Here is a 13,421-nt window from a genome sequence, read left to right on the forward strand (position 1 = left end):
CAGCTGCCTAGTTTAACCCCAAATCAGATGTTTCTGAGAGCAAATCAGAATGTCCACTGAGTAAAAAGCAAAGTCTGAAATTAGAAAAAAAAAATAACAATCCTCTTTTCTTCTTGCAATTCAAGACTGTTTGGTTTTTCATTTGCGTCTCTGAGTCTCTGTAGTATACGTCACCATCCCTCTTCCTTGGCATTGGAGGAGGGCTAAAGTGGACAGAGACCTGGCATTTGCAATTCTTTCGCTCTTTTAACGTGAAAAGTTGGTTAAGAATTATCAAGAATTAAATGCCAAACAGATTATTACATTCAACCCTGAAACCTTGATAGAAATCTTAAAGCATGTGCCCCTGCAAATGCATGGCTCTCCAGAGCTTTGAAAAGTTTCAGTTAAATAGTTAACAATTAGTATTATAATAGTGAATCCTGATAGTCCTTGGCCATATCTACATGGTTCTATAAGGCCTGAAGTGCTATTTGTTAGTGGAACTAAAATAGAGCCAAGAGTAAATTTATGTCAGACTCTCCACTGGAACATTATAAAGAATGTTATTGGCCAATTCAAAATTTTATTTTATTATGCTATTGATACAGCTTAAATAAAAATTAAAAGAATAATCAAAGATAAAGACAGTTTACTAATATTACTATGTCAAGTCATGTCTTTGGAGAGTCATCCAGTAAGGGCAAAGGAAATGCACAAGATGATCATGAGGCGTGTTTTCACACAGTATCATTGAAACATGCACATTGTGTTTTCTTTTTCAAGTGGAATGATATGTTTTTAGGAAGGATATTTGAGTGAGCTTTAATCAAGCAATTAAATAACAACAAAGGCAATAATAGCAACAGCACCAACAGCTTCAAATAAGCCACCTTCTTCAGGGGTTGGGGATTAATCCGTTGTGTGTCTGGGTGAGGCATTATGATAGACAGGATGGCATGCATCACATTATACAGGTGACGTAAGTAAGTTATCTTATTACAAATAAAATGTAAATGTAGACAAGTCCCAGGATGTCAACACATGGGAGGTAATTGATGCTCCAGCCACTTTATAACAAACACTTAGATGTTTTGGAACATTACATTATTTAGCATTCCACACTAAAAACAGGCAATTAACTGAATAAATCTGTAATATTTCATCAGGAGTCTTAGGACTGGCTATTATATAATTTAGGTTTAGGGGTTTTTTTTTTGAATAAACCAAAGGAATGCAGATTGTTTTTTTTTCCTACTGTAAAGGCAGCCAGTCTAAGAGGGTGGGAGTACTGGCAGCTAGGTTAACAAATGCTGCCCTAAGCAGATTTTCCTGGAAAACCTTGCAGAGCATGTGTCTATTTTTGCCACTATTAATTGCCAAGATGGTCCTGGATGCTCTTTGACTTCCTGATCCTCTAAATAAAGCTAGACTTTAGACAGGCTTTTTATTTCTCAGGCCAGCAGAAGAGTGCTAATTACAAAATACTTTAATTTAAACACTAGAAACTCATTCACGAACCCAAGCCAAGTCTCAGATTTGAAAGCATTTAAAAATATCCTTGCAACAGCCGTACTACTTTATACTTTATCTATTTTTAGGGCCTCAGTGTTTGTTTTGCTGGAAGAAAAAAATTAAAACGTGAAAAGTATGCCATGAGCAAATCTGCAATAATAAGCAGCACATACATGTTGTGGAAGAAAATATTCAACATAAAGCAGTCAACATAAAAACAGATTCTGCTGAGGCATTTTTATAAATAGCAGTTATTATTTTGCTTTCAACTGCTGAGCACTTTAAATAACATGCCCTTAAAAGTTGTCAAGTGCTCTACTTCATATAAATATAATTTCTTGATCTTAACTTTCATGAAATTATTATGGAAAATTATAAATGTAATCCATTAGTTCCATGTGTCATTTTACAGTCATTATATTGTTAAAATTAGAAGCACAAGGAAGAAATAAAAACATAACAATGGCGCTGAAGAAGCCATTTATGAAAAAATATGCATGACTGTATGAAAACAAAATTTGTCGACAAAAGTTTCTATAAAATGTTTCAAATAGGTATCATGTCACCCAGAGATTTACAGATAAAATTGTCCCAACTGGCTGTCACTAGGTCATACCAAATTAAGAGCATACCCTACTTACATGTCCCTTTGAATTCTCGAGTATACTAATTTGGGGGAATTAGGTTTTGAACCCAAAACTACAGTTCTGGAATTGCGTGCCTCATGTAATTACTGCTATACACCCGAGCAAATTTTCACACTGTATCTTTAAAAGCAAAAATCACTTTAAAAGGTTCTGAATCACCTCCATCTGGAAAGTATAGAAGTATGTAAAGGAAAAGGATGGCTATTTCAATACTAGGAAAATGAAGTCTTAATGCAAGAAAATAAAGTGAATTGCCTTATTTCCACCACAGGGTAGCACATTCCGACTCCCGTGACTCAACAAGAGCTGTTGGCCGTGGGTGGGGCTGATGCAATCCTCCATCACCATGTTCCCTGAGACCAAAGGTCGCCCCCAGTAGTAGCGGTTCAGAGAAGCTGCAGCTTTGTTCGCTACTGTGGCAGACACCAGAAACCATGGTAACACTTATAGGGCCCGAAACACCTTTATTCACTGCTTCAGAGCTTCTCTGTCTCAGCCCACATGATTCGACTCGGCAATATAGAAAATGGTAAAGTAGGGTTCAGAAAAATACTGACGAACACTGCAAATCATGTTCAGAGTAGAAATTGTGACTTTGCTAGCATTTCACCAGTATTTCCTGCCTCGCAACTAACAGATATGTAACCGAAATGGCTTGCTGTGAATTGTGTAGCATCCAAGCCAAAAGCAATAAAATTTCTGTAAGAGCATATGCGCCATGGCAGAATACAACATCAGCCCAGAAAAATGATTTTCCTGGGAAGGCCTGTGCAGCGATGAATAGGGCTCTCTATGATACGGAAGCTGGGCAGAGATTTTCGCTGCTTCCAGCCCACAGTGAGGTAATTTTAAATGCCCTTTTCCCTTCATTTGTTCTGCATTCACTGAATGTACATTTTTTGATGTCAGAGGGACATTGCAGAAAAGATCAGACAAAATATTCTGACAATGGAGCCAAAGTTCAAAGCTTCTCTATTTTCAGGTAACAGCCGCGACAGTTTGTCTGCACTAAATCTTTCGAGGGCATGTCACTGTAACCCCTTCCATAGCTTTTCAAACAGTTCAAGACAAACAAATCACTTAGTCGTTGAACAACTGTAACATCTGATACCATCACACAGAAGTTGTAGCAATAGTCACTAATCAAAGTTTCTTCCATTCAGTTGAAAAAAGAAAATTCCTCGGCTTTGGTTTAAGATCACCTTTTTTATGTTGTTCTTTTGAAAATTATTATATGCCAAGGTTGGGGGAGAAAAATGATCCTCCCTGTAAGAAGAACCAGAGAGTCAGGTTCTAGCCGAAGACCACTGTCAATCAACAACTACAGGGTGGGGCGGGAGTCCTCGGAGGTGACTGGGGAGCCCCTCAAAGGAATAGCCAGGCCCTCCTTAGACTCACTCTGCCAGTCCCGCAGAGAGGGCCCACTCTCAGAGGTCTGTCCCCGGCAACGGTGTTCTCCTTTCGGGGCTTCTGACTGGCTTCTCAACGAAGCACGGACTGCCAATGCCAGCACCACCAAGCGGTAGAGTTGCAACACCACCACGAGGAAGTTCTTCGCGGCAAAGAACACCAGCATCTGATTGAGCACTTTGAAATACGTCATCAGTATGAGACGCACGACAAGGAAGGGCCCATCTTGTATGAAGACGCTGATTCCGATGTTCCACAGATCCGCACTGTACTGGCAAAAGAAGAGGCTGGGAAATCCGCTCTCTGTCACAGACACGGGGCACACGACATTCTGTACTGAAAACACAAGACCGACTAGTTACTATCTCTCTTGGAAGCACAGACATGTAAGATGATGACATAGGGACAAGTCATTAACAATGGGGGCTGTGCAAATAATAATTCTGTGATTTAATTACAGAATGGAAATCAAATGGAATTATCCAGTAATTTAAATCTGGGTGGAACAAGTGAAAGCACCCTGCCCTGTGGCTTGCATCCATGTCGGAAATGTAAGATCATGTAGTTCTTACCCTGGGCAAAGCACAATTAAATAGATTCTAGGAACCGGGCATGGTCGCCAAGTGCCCATAGCCCAAGCTCCTTGTGAGGCTGAGGCTGCACCATGAGGGGAAAAAAGGAAACTGCCATTGTGATCCTGGGGTCCACAGTGTAAGGAGACCTCACAGTTGCATGATCAAGGCTTCAAGTCAGGAAGCATGACTGTAGCATTTTCTAGCAGCCAGTTGCTGGCGTGGTCACTTAAGCCTTCCTGGGCCACAGTTTCTTCCTTTGAAAACTGGGATAACAATCATATCTGTGAGGAGAGGGGTCCTTATTCATTGACTCATTTTGTTTCCATTAGAATAATAGCTCTGCTTTCTGTCCACTTTGTTCTTCAATCTTCCCCTTAGGATCACAAATGATTTGTTTGATTGATAAGCTTGGGAAACCAAGTAAAGTGTACATGACTCTGATCATTCTACATCCTCTTAGGATCTGTTAGTTTACACACTCAGTCATGTGTGCAAATTGTGCTGTGAAAATTCAAGTGCTTATATTCAAATTCAAACTTAATTCATGTGAAATGTATTTTTCAAATGATGGAGGAAAAAAAGTCCTGAATAAATGCCATTGTTCTTTTATTTTGTCCTAATTCCTTGTGCTTTTGTTTCACAGTTTACAAGAAAGACTGAATATAATTACTGATTTTCCAGTTAAACAAAAGGAAGTCCAATCAACAGAAGAAACTTTTGTCTTAATTTCTCAAATGTAAATTTAATTCAGGGTCAAGGACAGAAAATAATCCTTTTATAATAATGAAGCCTTCCATTTGGAGTTTTCAAACAAAGAATGCCTTCGTCTACTGGAGCCTGCAAATATTATGAATCTGCTTTGATATGGATGAACATAATGTACTATTTGTTGGAAAATACAATAATGATTTAGTCAGAAGTAACATTTGGTCTTTGTTTTTCAAACAGCTGCATAACATTATCACCCCTGAAAGTTTACAAAATGTCTTTCTTAAATACAAATTTTCTTAGCAAGGCAAAAAACCACAAGATACGGGAGGGTGAGGATCAGCAGAGTGAAAGACATAAGAGGAACCAAGGTAAGATCAATGGTAACCTTTCTGAAGAAATGAGGGCCAGGAAATGGCTCCCAAAGGACCTTCTAATGGTATTAACTCAATATCTAAAATGATGGCACCTAATATTCTATAAATGGACACCAGTTTGATCAATGAGTATAGCATACCTTCCAGGGTACATTATGACAAAATCTGTGTGTGTGTGTGTGTGTGTGTGTGTGTGTGTGTGTGTTACTGGCATATATTTGCTCGTAATTATTAATCAGTGATTCTGTTTTTGGTATTTCTTAAAAGCCACAGCAAGTTTTTCCATCCATTGTGTTAATAATTCCAAAAAGTGAATGCTATGTTTAAAATGGCCTCAGACCTCTGAGCTTACAAAAGTGAACCAAAAAAGATGGAGAAAAAAATTCATATCCCTGTCCTAAGGGTTAATTCTAATCCTGAGGCTGTCAAGTAGGGTGTCATAAAAAATAAAAAGTCAGGCTGAGGAAAATGTGATTATTAATTTCTAGAATTTCTTTGGAGTAAAGTGACATCCAGGAGAATTCTCAAATCAAAATTTCAGGGTTCCAAGAAGTTTTGGGACGACCCCAGATCAACACTGCTCAATTGAACTTTCTGTGATAGTAGAAGTGTTCTATATTACTGCTGTCCAATATGGTAGCCATTCTGGCAACTGGGCGCATGAAATGTGGCTAGTGTGACTGACAAATTGGACTTTTAATGTTTTAAATTTTTAATTAATTTTAATTTATAGAGCCATGTGATTGGTGGGTCCCCTGTTGGACAGTGCAGCTCTAGATCATCACTAGTATAAAATGCCTGAGAAACAGATTATGTCTTACAAAATCTTAGAGGTTTATGTTTTTATTAAAGTAAGACCAATGGGTTTCCAGGGACCACCAATGAGGACAATTTTAACTGCTCCTATGCCTTCTGAAGTTCTAATACATGGATCTGACAAAAGAATGAAAATTACTTCTTACAAATAATGAGATATAAAACTTTTATGGCAGCAACTTGCTAAGCAAACTGTATATTACTGAGTCATGATGACAAGAATATTCAGCCCTAGTGACTATGATTATCATCCCTATTACATGGATGGAAAAAACTGAGACACAGATATATTACCTGGTTTGCAGGAGGTCTTATAAATCATAACTGATGGAACTGCTGTTTGAAGTAAATATAACACTGTGCAATTATCTGCTCTATTATCTTAAGCTCACCATGTACCACAGTGGATCCACTCTTCTTGGTTTTACTAAGTTTCATTCTACTTTCCTTCTAATCTGAACTAGAACTAACACTGGGATATAGACATGAAGATGCTCTCACTTGCCTTCTTAGCTTTAGCATAGTTTATAATCAAGAGGTGTAATTTTCTGTTTCTTTGCACAAACATCAAGATACTTACCTGCCAGGTCAAGTGGAAACTGCAGCATGCTCCAAGTCCATATAACAAGGATGGCATAGACTAGTGCAGGACTATTCCTAGAATACAGACCAAATTTTAAATTTGTAATAAAAAGTATGATCCCATGAGGAAGAGAAAAATCTTCTCAGCTCATTTTTTACTATATCCTTAATAAACCTCTTGTGGCCAAAATATCCAGTGATTTAATAAATCAGTGAAAAAATTTCTTACATGATAATAATGCAATAATAAAGAAGTGAAAAATAAATAATCAGAGACTTAAAACCCAACGTATGCATGAATTATAACAAAGCCTCTTGGTCCCTTATTGCTGTCTTTAGTTTTACCAAATTATGGAAGCATTATGGGAGAAAAGTGATAGGGGAGGAAATGTAGATATTGACATGGATATTCAAATGGCTGATTTCAAGGAATGTCAGCAGGGGAGATTAATAATTATTCTAAGAAACCAGGGATCTAATTGAAAAGACATTTCAAAAGAGCTAAATGATGCTCACAAATTAAAAACACAACATTGAAAGAAAATTGTCATTAGATAGGGAAAAGTAAAGGGATGAATCTAATAAACAAAGATTTATACCAGATAGTAGAATGTAAGGCAAGGAATAAACCTGTTTCATTCACCACTGTATCCTCAGTGCCTAGAATAGTGCTTGATGGATAACAGGCATTCAACATATATTTGTGGAAGAAATGGTTGAATGCACAAAAGCAGAGTCTATACTCAGACCAATATATGAACGTCCTAGACCTAGGAAAATGGTCATGAAGACTACAGTCAGAAAGAATAGAGGTTACAGAAATGCAAAGGATGTTAAAAAGGGTCACATTTATTTTTAGCAAAGATAGAAAGGAAGTCATCCATTTGAGCTTGGTGGCATAATAACAGATTTTGTTTCCATCTTCTGTCAAGAGAGATTTTCAGATTGGAGAAGTCTGAAAAGCATCAGGGAGGAGTAATTGGAACCAAAAGAAATGAGGTGATTGTAAGGAATATCTTTAAATGCTTCAAGTGTAGAGGCATTAAATGCAAAATTAAATCTCTAAACTCTGAGAGAATTTGTAAATGAAGTTTCTATACCATCATTATCTGTTTTGGCAGTTAATGGTGGAGACAAGTTTGGTGATAGAAAAATAAAGTCTCATCTTTCAAAATGAAGCAGAAATATGTCTTAAGGTGCAAAAGGCACATTTACTATTAATCTCTAGTTAGATTATAAAAATTATTCTTTAAAAGATTTCTGAGAGCCCTTTTAGAAACAGACAGATATTACAAAGTGTCATCACAGCTTCTGTGAGAAATATTGCACTAAACTAAACTTAGCTCCTCTTTCTAAAAAATATAGTTAGGATTACCAAGCAGGTAAAGCTGTAAAAGTTGATGACAGACATTCAGATTTAAACTAGGTTTCTGAAAAAGTCTCCCATAGTGTCCTCATTAACAAAATTAAGAAATATTCCAGGTGTGAATACTGTTAGATGGATTCCTGTGTAAATGACTCCCGTAGGGAGACTCTCCAATGGGTTGCTGAAGGCTGTGCTTTTGATTCTTTTCTACTTCACATTTTATCATGACTTAGTTGACATTGATGGAAGGCTTCTCATATGCACATATGGCATGGAGCGTGGATAGAAAACCAGTACCCTGGAAGACACAATCAGGATTCCTAAAGAAGTAACTGGATGACCTAGATTAGAATAGAATTGGATACAAGAGACAGCATTTCGCAGCAGCAGCCATAAAAAAGGGGCTCAAAGATTTTCCCTTACTATTATCTAATTATGAGTCCACAGTATGACAAAATTTACAATTTACCAAAATCAAATAAAATCGTAGGTTGCTTCACAAGAAATATAATGTCTAAAATTTTAAGTGGAAATGCCTTGGGAATTCAGACTATAACTTTTCCCTCTTTACACTGTCAATATCTATACATAGCAGATCTTCAATAACTGCTTGAATTTTTAAATAATGTTATATGCAGTTTCTGATATCAGACGTACACACCAGGCACTTTTCTAAATGTTTAACTCTATGATCAACTTAATCCTCATACCAACTCAACAAAGTAGACACAATTATTATCTCTATTTTACCAAGGAGGTCACAGAGACTTGAGGAAATTTGTCCAAAATAATCTGGTTATGAGTGTTGAGAGCAGAAATCAAAACTAGACAACTGATTTCAGTATCTACTCTTTCAACCATTACATTATATTATTTCCATGAATGAAATGGAAACTTTCAGTTCTCCTCTATTCTACAATGTTCAGAACATACCTGAAATATTATGTGTGGTGCTTCATGTTTTAGGAGAAACATTTATAAAGTTTCCTGTACCAAAGGGGAAAAACCAGAATGGTAAAGGAATTCAGAGTCATGATCTATGTGAAACAGTTCAAGAAACTGAAAACTAGAGAAAATTCCTTAGAAGTTTTATTTCATATGTTTAAGGGCTATAGTGTGGAAAAGGAATGAAACATTTCTTTTGACTTGAGATGGCCAATTCAGGCTCAAAGGATTTCAGTTGTATCTGTAAGAATTCAAATTTCATCACAATAGCGGAAAGTAGTTTCTAATAATATTACCTCAAATAGAACAAGTTGCCCCTTGGGGTTAGTATATCTTCTCTTAGTGGAGTTTTTCAAACAAAGCCTATAGAAAAATTTGTTGAGGATATTTTGGCGAGGATTTTTCAATAGATGCAAAAGAAATTTTTCACAAGATCGTTACTGTTGAAGCTTCATCTAGTCCAAAACTTCAATAATTCTACCAAAAACTATGTGCAATTTGCCTGCAAGGCAGTAGAAATCAGTGGCAAAGCAGGGGGCTTTGGTGCCAAGTGACCAGAGTTCTAACACCACCAGCTCCAACTCTCACTGAAGAAATAGGATGTGAGACTCTAATTCCAGATTGATCAGTTATTAGTTATATGAATATGAATAAGTAGTTTAACATCTGTATACTTTACTCATTTATGCTGCGAGGAATACAATATTAATAGTTATTGGATTATATGATAATTTTATTAAGTATATTATTTAAATACGTTAAACATATAAAGCTCCTAGAATAGCATGTGACACAAGCTATTATGGTAGATCACTACAAGTTAGTTATTTTTGGTTTCATGTAATCTTGAGACTTTCTTAATTTTCCTTGCCTGACATGCCTTTGCTTATAAAATGGTGATAATAATGCTATTTACCTCATAGTGTGAATGTAAAGGCAAAATAACTTATTAAATTAAAGCATTTAAGACTTCTTAGCACACAGTGAATGATAAATAAACATTACATAATTGTAGCAGTGGTAATTTTACTGGTATGTCAACACACTTCTTAAAATCTTTATAATAAATGATCTATTAATATGTTGGAGGAAAAAAAAAAGACTGCACAAATTGATCTCCAAAGATGTAAATGGCCAGGGAGCTCTTCGTGGCAATGATGTTGAAATTCTGACTTATGAAAATTTTGGAAGGTGGTTATAGCAAAATGAAAAGGTCAACAAATCCTCTCCCCAACAAACATGTATAATACTAAAAAAATTGTCAAAAACAACCATCAGGGCTTGGATAATCAACCAAAGGCGAACAACAAATTGAGTAACATTTATTCATGAAAAACCAGCCAAGCTTCAAGTAAGAACAGTGGAAATCTAAAGCATTCTTACCCATATATTCATTCCCCTATCCCCAGCTTGGCTATGTTTCTGTTTTTTGTTTTGTTTTGTTTTTAATTGCACTGAATGAAGTTAAACAGATGAGGAAGAAGTTATTCAAGACTATTGCAATACAGGAGAAAAGATTAAACTCAACTCTGCTAAAACAAAAAGTAGCAGAGTTTTCAAAAACTGGAGTGACCTACTTGAACAGTACTGGAGAATGTCAGGATGGGGGTTAGTAAATTTGATTAGGCCACTTGTGTTTGGTAATTGGCACTTTTCAAAGTAGGATCTTACCCTCTCACAGAAGCAGGGAGATAGGGGCTCCATCTTTCATTAAGACTGCATTTTAAGAGATGGCTCCCAGGTCCTTGAGAAAGATATTGTTGGATTGCAAACTGGCAAGAGGCTGGAAAATTTACATATTAAAGGGACAGAAATAGAATTTACGATATCAAGTTTCTTATCATAAATGATCTATGAAAAGATAGGTTAGGGACCTATATTCAGAAAAAAGAATGAAGTTGATTCAAGTTGTGGGAATGGTAGACTATCTTGATCAGTTAAAGTGGTAATTTTACCAGTGACAGCTTTAGAGTGGAGGATGAAATCTCCCACTCAGCAGTGTGTCAATAAAAGTAACAAACTTGATTGGAAATGATTTTAAAAATCTGTAGCTTGCTACTTTGAGATTGCAATCCCAATTGAGGTGAATAACAAAATAACTTTAAATTTAATAGAGAGATTCTTAAAATGAGAGCTATAGAAGGGCTAAATGAGTATTCCTGTAAGCTTGGCTGACTGAGAAACTGCAGGCATGTTCAGGGAAGGCCCAAAAGGGCCTAGTGAAAATCAAAAGCTGAGGTAGACATGAAAACATCTTGAACTCTCAATGTGCTACCCACTCCATACACAGATCCTCAGAGAGCAGAAGTCATAAGGGCTCACAGTAGTTGATTACAATCTGCCCAAATTACTGGCTGATCAAAAACTGCATAGCTATAGGTGTAACCACTAAGATGTCAGCTAAAAATAAAGCTAGGAATTTTTTGAAAATCTGAGACATCAGTGACTACAATCCAAGGAGAGATAGATTCCTCCGATTAAGAAAACAAACGCAACAAAATGAGAAGCCTCAGGTGGTTGCAGTGGGGGGAGCCTGAAGATAACATATTGTTATAATGTATTATCCAAAATGCCTAGTTCTCAACAAAAGAAGTATGTGATATTTAAAAAAAAGGCCCAGAAATATCTAATTTATAATCAAGGGGGAAAACACATCAGTAGAAACTGATTCCACTGAGGCCCAGATATTGGATTTAGCAGAAAAATATTTCAAAGCAACTGTTGTAAATATGTTCAAAGAATGAAAGAAAACTATGTTTGAATCGTTAAGGAAAAGTCTCATGGCAATGACTCAACAAGAGGGTAAATAATGATACAGAAACTCTGAAATGATTAAATAGAAACTCTAGAGTTAAAAATATTATATATAAATATAAAAATTTGAGGAAAAACATATGTATATATATATATGAAAAACCTGTCAACCAAGAATTCTTTATATAACAAAACCATCCTTTAAAGATGAAGGCAAAGTAAAAACATTTCCAGATTAAAAAAAAAAACAACAACAACTTGGAGTATTTTTTACTACAGATTTGCCTTTGGATAAACACTAAATGAAGTCTTTCAGGTTGAAAGGAAATTACACCACATAGTAAGTGAAATCTACATGGAGAAATGAAGAGCATCAAAATGATAAATGGATGGAAAATAAAAAGGAACATATAAATATACAGTCCTATAGATATTTTCTTTAATATCGTTTTAAAACCTTAAAAGATTATACAGAACAATAGTATTAAAACTGGATTATTTGATTTATAACATACAAAGATATATGTATAAAAATAATAGCAAAAAGGAAGAGGAAGAAACAGAGTTATCAGTAATGAAGCAAATGGGACAACAGAGCTATGACCAAATGGAGCCATTTTGTTAGACTTTACCAGAATTGAGTTAGTTTTACCCTACAATAGGGTGTGAAATTTTAAAACATATATTGTAATCCCTAGAGCATCTACTAATATAATTCAAAAAATATAGAGAGAAATTAACATCATTGACTTAAAAAATGCTCATATAACCACCCCCACCCCCCCCAAAAAAAAACCAGTAAAGGAATAACACAGAAATCAAAGGGACATGAGACACAGAGAAAAACAAATAGCAAAATGGCAGCTATAAATCTATTATTATGGTCTAAACACAGTGTACCAGCTTGAATAGTGTCCCTTAAAATTCCATGTCTATCCATGTCTCAGACTGTGACCTTATTTAGAAATAGCGTCTTTGCAGATGTAATCAAGTTAAGATGAGGTCATATGGATTAGGGTGGGCCCTAATCCAATGACTGGTGTCTTTATAAGAAAAGGAAAATTTGGAGACACAGACAGACACACTGGGGTGAATGTTATGTAAAGAAACAGGGAGAAATTGAAATAATATGCCAATGAACAAAGGGACACCAAGAGTTGCTAGCAGTCACCAGAAACCAGCAGAGAAGCTTGAAGCAGATTCTTCTTCAGAGCTTCCCGTAGGAACCACCACCTTAATTTTTGATTCCTAGCATCTGGAATTGTGAGAGAAGAAATTTCTGCTGTTTCAAGTCACCATGTTTGTGGTATTTTGTTATAATAGCCCTAGTAAACTAATATACACTTAAATCAAAAGACAAAAACTATACTTAACTGGGGAGGAAAATGCAAGATCTAATTATAAGCTATTTATAAGGGACACAATGTAGATACAAAGACATATATGACTTGAAAGTAAAAGAATGAAAAAAGATATCCTAAGCCAACATAAGAAAGCTAGAGTGCCTATATTCATAGGAGACAAATTAGGCTTTTAGAAAAGAAATATTACTAAAGAATAAAGTGATCCTTCATGACAAAAAAGGTTACTACGTTGAAAAGATGTTAACAATTCAATTTTGCACACCTAAATACAGAGCCCCAAAATGCATGAAGTAAAAACTGACAGTATTTAAAAGAGAAACAGACATTCCAATGATTACAATGGAAGATTTCAGTATTCTACTTTCAGTAATCAATAGAACAAC

The 13,421-nt window shown here is 35.8% G+C and overlaps 1 protein-coding gene across 1 annotated transcript in view; it reads right to left on the reverse strand.

The window, feature by feature from the left end:
• Positions 1-2,179: 2,179 nt before the first annotated feature.
• TMEM26 (transmembrane protein 26) overlaps positions 2,180-13,421 on the reverse strand; it is a 42,899-nt gene continuing 31,657 nt past the window's right edge. Inside the window, exons 5-6 of the mRNA XM_012445790.3 lie at positions 6,608-6,684; positions 2,180-3,887 (exon numbers count right to left, since the gene is read on the reverse strand). Coding sequence (XP_012301213.2) covers positions 3,463-3,887; positions 6,608-6,684 — 502 coding nt within the window. The 3' untranslated portion in view covers positions 2,180-3,462. The remainder of the gene's footprint in view (positions 3,888-6,607; positions 6,685-13,421) is intronic.

This window comes from Aotus nancymaae, unplaced genomic scaffold, assembly GCF_030222135.1.
Source record: "Aotus nancymaae isolate 86718 unplaced genomic scaffold, 86718_ANA_hifiasm-v0.15.2.pri h1tg000010l, whole genome shotgun sequence".
Taxonomy (NCBI): Eukaryota; Metazoa; Chordata; class Mammalia; order Primates; family Aotidae; genus Aotus; species Aotus nancymaae.